Here is a 15050-nt window from a genome sequence, read left to right on the forward strand (position 1 = left end):
AGTACATTTTACTACTAATACTTGTGTACTTTTACTTAAGAGGGGTTATGAATGCAGGGTCTTACTTGTAACAGAGTATTTGTGTATCACTGTACTGTTACTTCTACTTAAATGAAAGGTCACTGACATCACCCCTCTACTGTGCACTTTCAAAATGAGGCAGAAAACGACTTGAAATGTGGTCAGAACATTCACAGCTTCTGGTGGAAGATCCACCTTTTCCTCCGGTTCTACACTCCAGCTGAAGTTCTGCCACGTCCCTCTCTCCTCCACACTCTGGACTTTCAGAAGCTGGATGTGACGCTTAGTTTCGATTCTGATTCATTTCCAAGAAGTTTCCTGGAGAGATGTCTGTCATTTGGTACTGATTACAATTAAACCCAGGCTTCTATTACTTAAATATTCATTCATTATTGGACAGTTTTATACACGTAACTTTATATATTTTAAAGCTGCAACATTTTTGATAATCAATTAATCACCTGAGGAAAAATGCATTCATGCACAGGATTCGCTGCTTCCTTTTCGTATACACACGGCACAATATATGTGTGACCCCCCCTTATGAACCCCCCCATGGCTGTTTCATTAATGCCCCAGGAACCAACCAGAGTACAAAATTCATCGGCAACAATTCTGACGACTGATGGATGGTTTAACTGTGTTTTTAAAACCAGATCCTGACACAGAGCCCCTCAGAGTCTTTCTGTTCCTGACCGACGGAGGTGTTTGAGTCTGTCCAGCAGGTTTAACATCTGCCCACAGATGTTCCAAAAGCCTCAGCTTGTGTTTCTTGAAGTGGTTCATGGTGGATTCTGAGGTCTGCTCTGGATCATGGGCCTGTTGTAGGAACTGACAGGATGTTAGTGGAGTCGGAGTATTTACGCCCCCCCAAAGGGGGGCTCGCTAAGTACTGATTGAGTAGGGGGCCCAACCTTTTGCACAGGACACAGTTACCGTGACTGTTTCTCTTTTCTGCGTCGGCGAAATGAAAGCGTGGATTTTGTTGAGTCGCCCAAACAAACATCTGCATCAGAACATCTGGTCCAAACGCTGACTGAGGCCCGGCTGCTGTTTCCCCCTGGGGAGCTTCTCAGACTCAGAGCTGCTCCTGTAACTTTACTCTCTCATTTCACTGCAGGTACTCGGAATTAAATGGCCTCTACTTTTACCGGAGCTTTCTGCTGTTGCCCCTTGGACTTCACAGTGAGATTTTATTGTTTCTCCTCAGCAGTGAAACGGCTCAGAGTAAATTCACAGAGCAGCAGGGTCGCTACCGGAGCATGATGGGAAACATCACAGAGGTTTCGTGAGGCCTCCCAGGCAGAAGGCGGGTGATTGGCAGTTATTGATCATCGAGCAGTATGTCGATCACCGGGCCGTTTATTGATTACCGACCAGTTTACTGTTCAACTCACCGGACACGTTGAGCTTCCCCCCCTGGAACCAGCTGATCTTGCCGCTGCTGAGGTCGCAGTCCCGCACACGGTCGAACGGTCTCACCCAGCGCAGTCTGTCAGCGGCGGCGGATCCCCAGAACCGATCCGGATCCGTGACCGAGAGCCGGAACAGATCCCGGTGGGACAGGCGGGAGAGCTGGGAGGTCCAGGTGCCCGGTGGTGGCGGAGGAGGGGGGGGAGGCAGACGACTCCTGGGTGGCTGTAGACACAGACCCTGTGTCCTTGACTGCCCGGGTCCCGGGGTCCTGAAGCGGCTCTTCAGGAGGGTCCTGAAGAATCCGGTCCCTCTGCTGGTGCGAGCAGCCATGTTGATCCAGTGCATCAGACCTATAACTGACACACACATCACAAGCTCAACCTCCCTCCCTCTCCCTCTCTCTCTCCCTCTCTCTGCCCCCCCCCCTCCCCCCCCCTATCTTCAGGTCCTGTATTTTGCAGATCATTTCCTGGAAACTTTCCTCAAAAGCTTTTCTAAAGATATGCTGTCAACGAGCTGTAAGTTACTGTGATAAGGAGATGGAGAAGGTGTTGACAGCTGCTGCTGATTAAGTTGAAGTTCTTAAGAACAAAACTAGTAAATGATTCATAACCAGACCATCACAGTTTCCTAGGAAAACCACTAAACCCTGCAGCTGTAAACTGATATTTGTCCTGTTTCCTCAGCCTTCATGTGAAACTACTCTAATCATTTCCTACAAATCCCAGTGAAAACACATCAGGTATTTCTTTTTAGATGATGTGGAGCCAAAGTGGTTTTTGTATTTTAGCCTTTTGCAGTTTACAATGGAATCAACAAGTTATCTGATCATTTTTTTACTTAAGTATTTAAAATTTGCATTTGTGACCGACCACAGTCACAAATGTAATTAAACTCAGAGTGATTATTCATAATTATGATTGTGATATTATCACATAACATAATAATTATTCCAGTAAACTCCAGACTTGGCACTGTATGGAAACCCAAAGAGTTCCATATTAAATCACTACATAAAACATTATTACATGAATAATAATATAAATCAATAAAATATGCAATGGAGCCATAGAATTGTGAAATAATCCAATAAATGTTAAACACTCGGCTCCTTAACACGAAATGTTATTCTGGTTTCTTTTCACAGTAAAAGCTTGTTTCAGGTCATTTTTATTTAACTGCAGCATTTTTTTGTTTGTTTGTTTGTTTTTTAATCCTTCCAGTGTCCATTTCTTTTTCTTTTTTACAATTTTTTAGCACTGGAACCACTGACTGGCTGTGGCCTCAGTGTAAATGATCCCACATTATTTTACTTAATGAAACAGTTTGCGTGTTTGTTCCTGGCCAGTCCCGTGTCAAAGGTTCCATGTGAGTAACACGGCCCTGATGTTTTCTTCTGAAAACTGGAAGCAGTGAGATACAGTGAAGTATCTGCAGTTCAAGTCTGGTTCCTCGGAGTCAAGTGACTGATTGTTAATTTTCATGTCAGAGCTGAGTCTGACTGCTCTGCTACAGTTAATGCGTTTTTTAATGAGGGAATTTAACTTTCTTATAGATTAAAAAATAAAAATCTACCTTTCAGATCTAATGAAGCATCCCCTGCTTCTGAGTTAAGATTCATGTCGTGCTAAAATTGTCACTTATAGTTAAAAATCAGAAGCAGAAACTTTCGGCATCAAACTGAAGTTGAATTATTCAGAAACTGGTAAAAACACCTGAGAGCTTCAGCTGGTTCGTGTTTAGACCATAAGATTAATTATTTAAAAAGGGTAAAAATGGTCACTGAATCAAAATAAATCATAACATGTACATTAGGAAAACAGTGACCTGTTCTGAAGGCTTCCGCCCCCTGTAGGTCAACAAGGGAACGACTGGAGATTAAATCTGAACCCAGGTCAGTTTGAACTGTTTTCTATTTTAAGTTTTAAATTAGTTATATATATATAGATGTGTGTGTGTGTGTGTGTGTGTGTGTAATAATAATAAATCATAATGATAAATCAAACAGTGAATATGTAGCTGGCTAAATGATCGCAATGAAAGGTCTACTTACACACTTGTTCCAGAGCTTTCGAGGGGGCCGCATGGTATTCATCAGCAGATGGCATTTGCCCAGTTGTCATGCCAACTGTAGGCTTTCAAATGCTCATTTTTAGGACTCCTGATACACCTTTGTTCTTGGGAACAGTCTTGACTCAAGGTCCACTTACCCACTTCTTCATCGGCTGATGAGGACTGTGGGGTCCGGTCCGAAGCTCCAGGACAAGCCTCTTAGTGGACCTTGAGTGGAGATTGTTTTGTCACGTTGTTTCTGTCAGGCTCAAATAAATACATACAAAAACAGTATATAAAATTATACTTTAATACTAAAGCAACAGAGACAAAAAATAAAGATTGAAATTTCAGGACACAAACTGAGCTTCAAAACACACGAAAACAATAAAGACAGATAAAGCCACAAAGAAACACACAAACAGAGACACTGACTGTGGATCAGTCTCATCTGTGTGTTTTACATTTTCGCTCCATGGAACCTGTTTGTTTTCAGATTTAACCCTTTAAGTAGATTAATTCAGCACCGGGTGAACCTGCTGGGATCAGATTAGTTTGGACCTATTGTTATTTGTTTGTCTGACTGATGATATTAATGATGACGTTAATACCTGCAGATCTGAGTCCTGGGTCATTGTGGTCGAGTCGCAATCACAGAAACTTTTTCTATCCGTCTAACACGGAACATTTGCCCTAACAATAATCAATAATCTGTCAGATTTACATTCAAACTGCAGACACGTGTGGACAGGTGTTTCACCTGCCAACGTGACTGAAACGGATCTCCGGTCTGCAGGTGCTGAACGTCATCAGTCTGTCAGATAATGATTGAGCCTCTGTCTGGAGTCAAACGTGAACTGAGGGCGAAGTGACTTTTACATGTAGTTACACTTAAGATGCTGTTGTCTCTGGAAGATCATACCGGGTGAAAACCTTGATGAAATCATTTGAGCTGTAGACATCTTCCCTAATCACAGGCTCTAAATGCCACAAACATAATTATGCAGTGAAACAGAGTCATCACATCATTATATGCATATGTTCAGATGGAAGGCAGCAAACGATCCGAGCTGCAGGAATCTGTGCTTTTAGTGATTTTTACCGCCGTAAACCTGCAGCTCCCCTGCTTTAACAGAGGTGAGAGTTAAACCGCAGATACGACGATCACTGTAGTCGGACTGAAAATGGCCTTGACGCACTGCTCGAGCACAACGTGAGCTGTTCCGCTGCCTGCGTGGATTAAAACAGAAAGGTTTCTGTTCTGTCAGACGCATCAGTCTGAACAGTTAACTCTCAGAGAGAAAGATGTTGAATTATTCCTTTAAACCTTAAAAAAAAACAGCCTCATCAGTACAAACCCTGATGAGTAAATTGACGGACCTGTAAAAATGGTGGATTGATCCTTGAATAGATAAATGAATGAAATGACGTGTCTCAGGATGTTTGGATCAGATGAGCAGATCTACTTTCTCTTCAGATTAACTATCAGCCATCAGAGGACCATTAAGAGTCATAAAGGTGATTAATGCTATTGTAGAAACACAAAGGTAGGATCAAGTGTTGTATACATCCTTTAATCTGACCTGTGGTCTGCAAAATAACAAACAGCGTGAGAGTCACTGCTGGATAAAAACAGTCTGAGCTTTGAGACCGAGGCCTGCTGGATTACAATTATCATCTGACTGCAGCTAAATGGGAATTATCTCCGATCAGGCCGCTGCCGCCGCAGATTAAAGTCTCTGCTGAAGCGCAGCAGTTATAGATATTAATGTGAATCTGAAGAAGAAGCAGATCATAGGTCAGAAAACAGCAGCAGCAGCACCGGTTCGACCGGAAACCAGCAACAACACACAGATCCATCCATCCACATCCAGGTTCAATCAGCAGCATGAGATGCTTTCTTTTTTAAGTCAGTGATCAGACTCAACATTAAGGGAACAATGTGACATTTTGAGAACTTCTATTCTTTGGACATGTGAGTTACCGGACAGTAACTTATACGGACGGATCCTTAAATCTGATTTTTTGAATATTCTTGAAGTTAAAATGTAAGATGTCTTTAGCTTGTTTCTCTCTCAATCGAAGTTTGACATTTGAAATGCTTTTTATCGTTCACATGAAGGGATAAGGCGCTTTGAGATGGAGGAACGAGCCAGGTTGATCAGCACGTTTCATCGCGTCATTCTTTTTAAGCCGTGGGGAGTTCTACTCGTTTTTCAAGGACACTATGTTCTTCCTCAGTGATTACCGTCTTAAAGACTCAGTGAAATAAAAATTAAAAAAACACATTTTCCAGGTTGTAAACATTGTGTCAAGTGTTCAGTTATCTCTCGTTTTAGTCAGCTTTGGTTCAGATAAAACCACACCTGACTTTGCTCATGGGTTGTAGTTGCTGGCAAGTCGTCCACAGCTGTTTACATTTTCATTTACATTTACAAAGGAGTTTGGTTGAGGTCCTAGGTATTCCGTTATAACAGGAGGTGATGGAGGTGTGTGTGGAGGCCCACAGCCCTCTACATCTCCTCTTTCTGTGTTCACTACGCCACACCGACTTAGATCGATCCAATCAAATCTGAAGGATTTGATTTAAATCCGTCTTAAACTTCACCTTTTCCACCAGTTTGACTCGGAAATACAGCACAATACTGAAGATGAAGACACACAGCTTCGCAGCGGTTGATGAAATCTGTCATGTAAACTGTAGCACCTGTGGGGATGTGTAAAGGCTACTGAAAACCATCCTACTGACACCTTCAGCTGTCTCGGTCTGTCACACGACCCTGTTAGATTAATGCCCATGGTTTGCAACTCACACGTTAACACATATGGCTGCAAAGTTCGGATGTGTCCGCATACTTTTGGGAATGTAGTGTAATTTCAACCCGGTCGTATCTCGGTCAGAGGTCAGAGGAGACGGTCTGCCTCTGCTGTGTCTGCTTCAGGTGAGCTTTGGTCTGCAGGTGAGCCTTCAGGAAGGTGAGCAGGCGGAAGTGTTTTCCGCAGTCGTGGCAGCTGTACGGCGTCTCTCCTGTGTGGATGCTGCGGTGTCTCATGAAGCTGGTGGCCAGGTTGAAGGTCTTGGGGCACAGAGAACACCTGTAGGGCTTCTCTCCGGTGTGGGTGTACCTGTGGTCCCTCAGCAGCTCCTTCAGGCGGTAGCTCTTCCCGCAGATGTCGCAGTGGAACGGTTTCTCTCCCGTGTGGCTCCTCTGGTGAACTTTAAACTGCGACGGGTTGGGGAACTTCTTGCCGCAGACGTCGCAGGTAATGATGGTGTCTCTGGCCGGCAGCTCGTCGGCGGGGAGCTCGTGAGAGTGTTTGCTGATGACGTGGTTCTTCAGGCAGCGGTAGCTCTTCCCACAGATGGAGCACAGCTGCCTGTCTCCGGAGTGGATCAACTGGTGGCTGCGCAGGTTGGTGGCCTGGGTGAAGCCCTTCCCGCAGGTGGAGCACTTGTACGGCCGAACCTCCTGGTGCACCAGCTTGTGGCGCGTCAGGTGGCAGGCATGGTAGAAGCTCTTCCCGCAGACGTCGCAGATGAACGTCTTGTCGAAGTGGGTCATCCTGTGAGTTTTCAGCACGCTGATGCAGGAGTAGCCCTTCCCGCAGATGTCGCAGTGGCAGGTTTTCTCTCCGGTGTGTCGGGCCTTCACGTGCAGGTTGCGGTGAGCTTTGTGGTTGAATCTTTTCGGGCAGTAGTCACAGGTGTACGGCAGCAGCCCGTGCTCTTTGATCTCGTGTTCACGGAGCTTCAGGATGCCGGTGAACAGAGTCCCGCACACCGAACACGCCGGGTGAGACTTGGTCCGGTGGTCGGAGAGTCGCTCCGTGTTTGGAAACAACATCCCACACTGTGGGCACTGTTGGTGAGTTTCTGACGTCTCTGCGGTTGCTGTGTTTGTGTCTTTCTTCCTCCGGCTGTGGCGCCGCATCCCGCTGCGGGCTGCAGAGACTCTGCCTTCTTCTGCTGCGGCGGCGCCGGGCGGAGGTGAGGACGGTCGAGCGTACTTGTGGTCGGGGAAATCGGCCTGAGGAGGAGGGGAGGAGGAGGAAGAGGAGTGTTTGCTCTGCAGAGTCGTCACTTCACCTGTTACCTCAGCAGAGCTGGTTTTATTTTCACCTGCAAAAAAGTACACAGGAGGTTCCTCAGGGTCAACTTAGTGTTTAGAGGGCAGCAGTACTGGGGATATAAACTTTTAATTGACAACTGGTCAACTGGATTACTGGTCATTAATATCAACGGTGGTTACTTACTACAAGGTTGCCAGTAAATGTAAAGATTTAAACTGCCCAGCAGATGGAGCTGTTTAAAGTTAGCTGCTGTGAGATGATCTGTATATCCAGGTAGCAACTCCTCCCTCTTCCCCTGTTCAGGCAGGATGAAGCGCCTCTCTGTATGCAGCTATTAATCCGTCTGTATCTACCAATCTAACACAGGTCACAACACAAAGAGTGCTGATTTTCTGCTTTAACCATGCGGTCCCATGACGGCCGCCCCACGTAACCCGCTGCACCGCTGGTTGTGCACATCCGGAGAAATGACCTCGTCCAGAGGATGCAACTGAAGAGCTCAGCTTGGTTCATGCACAAATCCATGCACCATCCCCTTGTGGCTGTGTGCGCACTAAATCCACAATTGGTAATATTCTCATACTCCCACCTGTCGTTTTCCTCTGCTTGCAGGAAAAATAGCCTGCAAGCTTCGTCAGAGGAACCTACCGTTGGCATCAGCACCACTCTGCAGCGAGACCAGCAGACACTTGGAGTCGACAGCAGCGCTCTACAAAACAGAAAAAACAGTCGGCAGTGTTCAGATCTGTTCCGAATCTTCACTCTGCTTTTCTGACGGTTGCCGTGGATTCACTCACTGACCCCGTAAACCAGGATGTAGGTCTGTTCTTTGGGGGCGTGCTCCCCTCCACCGTCCTCACCTGCAGCACACAGAATACATTGGAAACACTTATGACTGGGATGGGGTTAGCAGGGTTATTAACTGCTTGAAACCAGACAGAGATGTCAAACACCTCCACAGATGCGGTTATGTTAAATTCCGACAGCCTTTCCTACGCTGCTCAGGATGTTTCCTCTGTGCCCTCCAGGTGAAAACAAAAGCCAGAGTCAGGGTTTTTTAACACTTTTGTTGTTAATTTTTTCATTACTGATGCAGCAGAGTCAGTCAATGTTCAGTGTAAGACATTCCAGTAATGTGAGGACTCATGACCCGCTAATGTTTCCAGTAATCTTCCTCCACAACTGGACGAGGAATGAAGGCACCAACGTTTATCAGTAAAGAACAAGGTTCAAACTTTGTTATTTACAATAATGAGCTGTTTTTGCTTCCATTTCTCGAGCTGCTTCCTCATCCAGTTGTCTTCTATCCAGCACAGTGGGGTTAGATGTGAACGGCAGAAGATGTCTGACGTCTGTTAAAAACTAGACCAGACATTGTTGTAAGGTCTTTTAAATTATAACCTTTATTTCGGTGGGATGTCATTGACTATATTTTCAACATGAAAAGGTTCTACCGGATCTCCTGGAAAGGTTTGTTGGCAAAAGCGCCAATAAAGTAAAATCCTTTAGCTGCATCTGTTATTGCACAGGTTTTACAAATGAGATGCCGCAGCAGTGATGGTGATTCATTACTTCTGCCTTGAACCCAGATTATTCTGCTGCTTTACTGGCTAATGGCTCTTGCAGTAAATACCTCCACACTGTAGGACTGACTGACTGATGTTAAACCATAATGTCTCCGTCTCTGTTTCTACAAGTGTTAAACAGAGAAGACGAGGATTTGGAGTCGTTTAAATGTTCCCCTGAAGGAGCTGGTCTGAGTAATGAAAGTGATGGAACTAGTTATGAAACTAATTACTGTCACATATTTTACTTAATTTAACATTTAATGACTTTTCTATTCAGTAATTACTAATGTAATTACTTATGCGATAGTACGTTATGTATTATGAATGCGACATCTGATTTTTTTTTTCACCCAACTTGTCGAACACCGCTCGCGTTCCACTGTCACGTCCTGCTTCCCATAGACATACACTGGTTCTTACTGACAACGGTCCTGCTGACTGTGATATGCAGCTGCTGCTGGACCAGTACACAAATATGGTAAATCCCTGGTGCTCCACTGGTACTTAACACTCCCCACCAGCTTATGATGATTCTTAAGGACATACGTCACTGCTGTATACCACCTGAGAATGGTATGCCACCATTTAGCGGCAGGTTCTGTGTAGAACTGGAAGACAACCGCTCAGTGAAGGCGGCTGTCACCGATGCTGAATTCACACACTAAAATGGGAATAACAGAAACACCTCCTCTTGTTCTGAGTTGGGAGAGTTGACACATTCTTCCAGGTGTTAGCCGTGGTGCTAACCTTGTAGTCTCATCAGATAAACAGACTAAATTAGCTTCTTTTGTTGTGTAGCAGTTTGTTACCAAGTGAAACCAGATCCGAACAGTGCGTAGCTCCTATAAAATGAACTGAATGGGTTGTTTTAGTGTTAATATGGGATCCGTAGCTCTCCTCGCCAGGTCGGGAGATGTCGCTGTCAGCTCGGAGGCGGGCGTGAACAGATGTAGAGATGGTCTTCGTTTATTAATAGTCGTGAGCATACAGATGTGCACAGCATTATCATCTGCTAATTAACCTGAACACAGAAGAATGTCAAGAAAACAATACTTTTCTGTAGCTAAGGTAGCAGATCTAACCGTAGCTACATTTAGCCCTGTATGGAGGAGCACAGTGAGCCAAGCCCTGGACAATGTCTTACCTTTAGCAGTGACTACATACCAACAGGCATTATGTCAAGATGTCATTTATTGTCACCTATTTATTTAGCGTAGTTGTGGAAGTGGTTTATGTCAGCTGAACAGCAGTCACAGCTGCAGCACACGTAAGTAAGAGTCATCATAAGCTGGTGGGGAGGGGTATGTGCCTGTGGAACATGACTGACACAGGCACTCATCTGCTATATGCAGGTCAAACCATAGTCAAGATGACAGAACACTCAGGGTCAGCGTATGTCACTAGCTTTCCATCCCGTTTAACAAACATTTCCCTCCACTGCTGCTGTGTGAACAAGAGCTGATCAACAGCTGGTGGAGTTGATTCTCCAGTCGCTGCCGTTAAACCACCGCAGAAGAAGAAGGACGCGGCGAGACGAGGTCGTTAAAAGAGCTGCAGTCAAAGCTGAGACGATGGAAAACCATGTGGAGAAGATGATGGAAACCTGACGTTTCTGTTGGTTTCCTGTGTTGATGCGAGGAAGGTCCCAGCCTCCTCACGGCTCCTCACAGACCTGATGGTTTCCTCTCTTCACGCTTCATGTACGTCAGCGTTTATTCACTCAATCTGTTTCCACTGCACTTGGTCACATTTTGTTTTTGTCGATACACCAACTTTTCCACCTCAGTCGAGCATAAAGCACAATTCCTGGCATTTCCGCTCAGGTGTTTTTATTCACAAACTGAAAACGCAGATGAAAACAGATGGATGTAAACACACCTTCTGGCACACCACAAGCCACTCCTCCGTCTCAGAGCAGCTGTGAAGCTTCCAGCTCACCTTCAGTTGACTGTGTCTTCAGTAAACCTTCACCGCTCTCATCAGACTGAGGAGGATCACACAGGTCTCCTGGAGTCTCCTCCTGCTTCACAGCAGCCAGCTCCGCCATCTTCAGGATTTTCTCCACAGCTTCAACACACAAACTGTCCACCAGAGCACCAAGTTTCTCCTGAAAGAATACAAAGGTGATCAAACAGCCAAGAAATACAGCAAGACATCTTCCTGTAACACATACACAAAAACACAAGCAAAACATGCCCATACTGTACTTTAAAATACGATGTTTATGTGCAAAATATCAAATAAATTGTGCACTGAGTAAAGAAAAGAAATGCTACAAGCCCAGAGGTTTACAAAAGGTCGCTTTTTTTACTCATCTCCCAATCTTTCTCCAGCTTTCTAACCTTAATGTTTCATATAAGAACAGTCTGTGTGCAGCATCCATGTTTTAACAAAAAGCAAAAAAAAAAAACAAAAAAACATTGGTTTTTATCTCAGTGCAAAAGTAAGTGGGAAAAGTATTCGCTCAACAAAATGAAACTCTGTCTTCTACTCCTCAGACAGCACTGGACATATAAAATATCTTAGTTTCTTAACAACTTGATTCTCATATTTCATTCTTCTAAATGTACAGGGGTTCCGTTTAATCCAGATGATTTTAGTTCACTGGTCTTTACTATTAGGTAACACAGCTTCTCTTACACTTGTAAAATAAAGTGCAGGTCTTGTAAACCACGATTCAGTCGTTTGCTTCTAAAAAAAACCACCTGTCTTGTTAACCTGCTTTCTTCCACATCAAGCAGCCGATTCCATAACGGATCTCCACGTATTTTCCATCGAACTTCACGTGGTTCCCAGATCAACCGCTACAGCCACAAGTCTGTTTCTGCACACCCAAAAAATACTTACAATCATTAAGAGCTTGGCTCAGCCCTGATTCAAACATAGGAATATGTCTAAGGCATGGCCAGGTAAACCTCCTGAGGGGCCCCAGGGGCCAAAACTGCCTAGTTGGGCCCCTTTTGACCCCCCACTCGACATGTCAGTCTGATTATTTCCTCAGGTGCCCAAAAACCAACCAGGACTCTAGAGCTGAAATAATTGGTTGATTTATCGATTACTCGATTGACAGACAATTTATGTCATCGATTTTAATAATTTATTAATAATTCAAGTCGTTTTTCAAAAGGTAAAATGCCAAAAATTCACTGGCTCCAACTACTCAGATGTGCACATTTGCTGGTTTCTCGACATTTTGGGGTTTTTAACAGAAAAATACAAGACATTTGAATATGCTCACTTGGGCTTCAGGGAATATGAGCTACTTTCTCTATTTTCTAACCCTTTTCCCACTGAATTATCAATAAATTATTACAGAAACTAACTGAGCTGGATTGATAAGACAATAATTGTCAGCTGCAGTCTCACAGTTCTCCAGTAGTGGAATAATACAACCTTACAGAGGTTTTCTGTCTGTTCATCACACACAGAAAAAAAATTAAAGCAATTTAATAAAACACAACTAAAAAAGTTCAGGTCGTGAAACTAGATTCAAGAGTCCTTCTTCAAGATCAGGACCACAAGACCAAGGAGTGAGGACCTGACAGAGTTCATATTCTACTTCAGTGGAACAAATTTCTAACAGATTCATTAATGGACAGGTGCAGGTTTAAACTGCTGCTTCTGTAGAAGTCCATTAACTGTCTGACTGGATATTCTGGAGAACTAGATAACCCCCCAGTATGGAGCAACATAGGACAAATCAAAACAAGAGCTGAAACAATATATCGATTAATCGATCGACAGATATATAATCAGCAACTATTATGACAACTGATTGATAATTTCAGTCATTTTTCAAGCAAAAATAATTTTAAAAAAGCCAAAATTTTTCAAATGAGAGACTCTACTGCTTTATTTCATTGTAATCTGAACATCTTTGGGTTTTCGGCTGTTGGTTCAGTGGTTGAATAAGTCTTCAGATCCTTTACTTAAGTAAAAAGACAAACACCACACTGAACATACTACGTTACAAGTAAAAGTCCTGCCTCAAAATGCTACTTGAGCAAATGTACAGATGTATTATTAGGAGAATATACTTAAAGTATTAAAATTAAAATTACTCAGTGCAGAAACGTGCCCCCTGTGAGTAAAATATTAGTATATATCATTAGATTATAATCGATGCTGTAATGTGTCATAAGCATTTTAATGGGTTTGCAGGCCGAACTGGAGCTAATTTTTCATCTTTTTTATATAGAGCTGCAACTAGTGACTATTTTCACTATGGATTGATCAGCTGATTATTTTCTTAATCAATCAATTGATTGATTGATTGATTGTTTGGTTCGTAAAAATTCAGAAAATAGTGAGAAATGCTGTCACAGTCACTCAGAGCCCAAAGGTTAAAGCAATGCCGAACAGTAGCATGGTAGTTATTGTCATTTTCTACGCAGTGTTGGATTCGCCAGACAATGTTTAATACTCGTTATTAACCCTTAACGTCTAAGTTGTTTGTTATGATGTCGTATTACGTTTTACAGCGTGCATAACTTAGCTAAAAAGCTGAAGATTTTAGAAAAAAAACCGCTGTGTGGTTACCTGAGAACTTTGAGTGTGCAGTCACTGAAAATGCTTAAATTAGGAGATTTATAAATGGAGTTTGATATGTGATTATATGGGAACTTCGAGTGTCCGGTCACTGAAAACGCTTAAATAACAAGATTTTTAAATGGAGTTCTGCGTGTGATTACGTGAGAGGTCTGAGTGGGCAGTCAAGCTGTTGTTTACCGTTACAACAGCTGACGGTAAATATCTAAACCCAGACTCTCTCACTAAAACACCTCCTGTCAAACACCATGAGCGTCTGGAACCGAAAGGGTTAACTTGAGTTAGCTGTTAGCTACAGTTAGCCGCGGTAGCTTACCTCAGTTTCGGGATTTCTTTTATTTAAAGAAACTTTCCCCGTCGTGGTAAAAATCTCCGCCACCACCGCCTTGGCCAGGTTATTCACGATGAACGCCACTTCATTTTTAAAAGTGATTAAATCGACCATATTGAAGAATTCCTGCACTAAGATGCAGGTTAGCTTAACAAACAAACGGCTAAAAGAACTAATGCGGGTGAAGGAAGTGACGTAGCTGTCTCATCCAACGGTTAACGCAATAAAGTAAAAGCGCTGCTGCTCAAGTGAAAACAGGTAAATACTGTATCAGGGTTTTACAACGGTTCTTTTGAAAGCTTCAGACGTATAATTGTTTTATCATTAAATCTTTTAGTGATTTGACTTTATCTGGCACCGTCCTTGTGCTAGTATAGATTGGACAAAAGGGTAAAACTACAAACAAACAAAATACATGCAAACATTGCTTAGTAAAACTGACTTTTCTATCCTTAAAATGTTAAAAGATAACAACTGACTTTATGCGTCCTAATTAAAATTAATTTTTTTGAGTAGTCATTTTAAAATAGTTGTTAAACCTCAGATATTCATTTTGCCCTATCAGACCTTTCACTGTCATGGCCTGAATAATGTCCTCGGGGGCCCCAGGGCAAAAATTAGTTGTTGGGCCCCTAGTGATCCCCATCCCTGAAACTAACCAGTACCCTAGAGCCGAAATGATTCGTTGATTTATTGACTAGTAGAGTGACAGAATATTAATTGGCAACAGTATTGACAACTGATTCATCGTTTTAGTCATTCTTAAAGGGAAAATGCCAAAAATTCACTGGTCCCAGCTTCTCAAATGTGAATATTTGCTGGTTTTTCTCGGTTTTTCATGACAATAAACTCAGTATTTTGGGGCTTTTAACAGTTGCTCAGACAAAGACATTCGAATAGAAAAACAACTTTGCAACAAATGAGCAACAAATAGTTACTAAAACAGGTCAGGTCTTAAAACCAGATTCTGAAACAGAGTCCCTCTACAAGACCAGAACCACAGGGCTGAGGATGGAGGACCTGACAGAGTTCTTATTCTACTT

General features: G+C 43.2%; 2 protein-coding genes across 8 annotated transcripts in view; both read right to left on the minus strand.

Moving 5' to 3' along the window:
* Positions 1–3716, minus strand: part of acss1 (acyl-CoA synthetase short chain family member 1) — a 29544-nt gene extending 25828 nt beyond the window's left edge. For 6 of the 7 annotated variants that reach the window (XR_005708356.1, XR_005708358.1, XR_005708357.1 and 3 more), the window contains exons 1-2: positions 3491–3553; positions 1419–1793 (exon numbers count right to left, since the gene is read on the minus strand). Coding sequence is in view for 4 of the 7 variants with exons in the window: in XM_040138895.1 (XP_039994829.1) it covers positions 1419–1793; positions 3491–3545 (430 nt within the window). In the remaining 3 variants the exon portion in view is untranslated. Of the gene's footprint in view, positions 1–1418; positions 1794–3490; positions 3554–3647 lie in introns of those variants that run through there. The other variant, XM_040138896.1, reaches the window with a different exon arrangement.
* A 99-nt stretch (positions 3717–3815) lies between these two features.
* Positions 3816–14192, minus strand: LOC120796269 (zinc finger protein 135-like). The gene is made up of 5 exons (XM_040138899.1): positions 13993–14192; positions 11067–11235; positions 8362–8420; positions 8209–8269; positions 3816–7609 (listed from the first exon to the last, which is right to left on the minus strand). Exons 1-5 carry the CDS (start codon positions 14119–14121, stop codon positions 6387–6389), a joined length of 1641 nt encoding a protein of 546 aa, XP_039994833.1. The 5' UTR covers positions 14122–14192; the 3' UTR covers positions 3816–6386.
* Positions 14193–15050: the final 858 nt, after the last annotated feature.

Source organism: Xiphias gladius, chromosome 11, assembly GCF_016859285.1.
Source record: "Xiphias gladius isolate SHS-SW01 ecotype Sanya breed wild chromosome 11, ASM1685928v1, whole genome shotgun sequence".
In the NCBI taxonomy this organism is placed as follows: Eukaryota; Metazoa; Chordata; class Actinopteri; order Istiophoriformes; family Xiphiidae; genus Xiphias; species Xiphias gladius.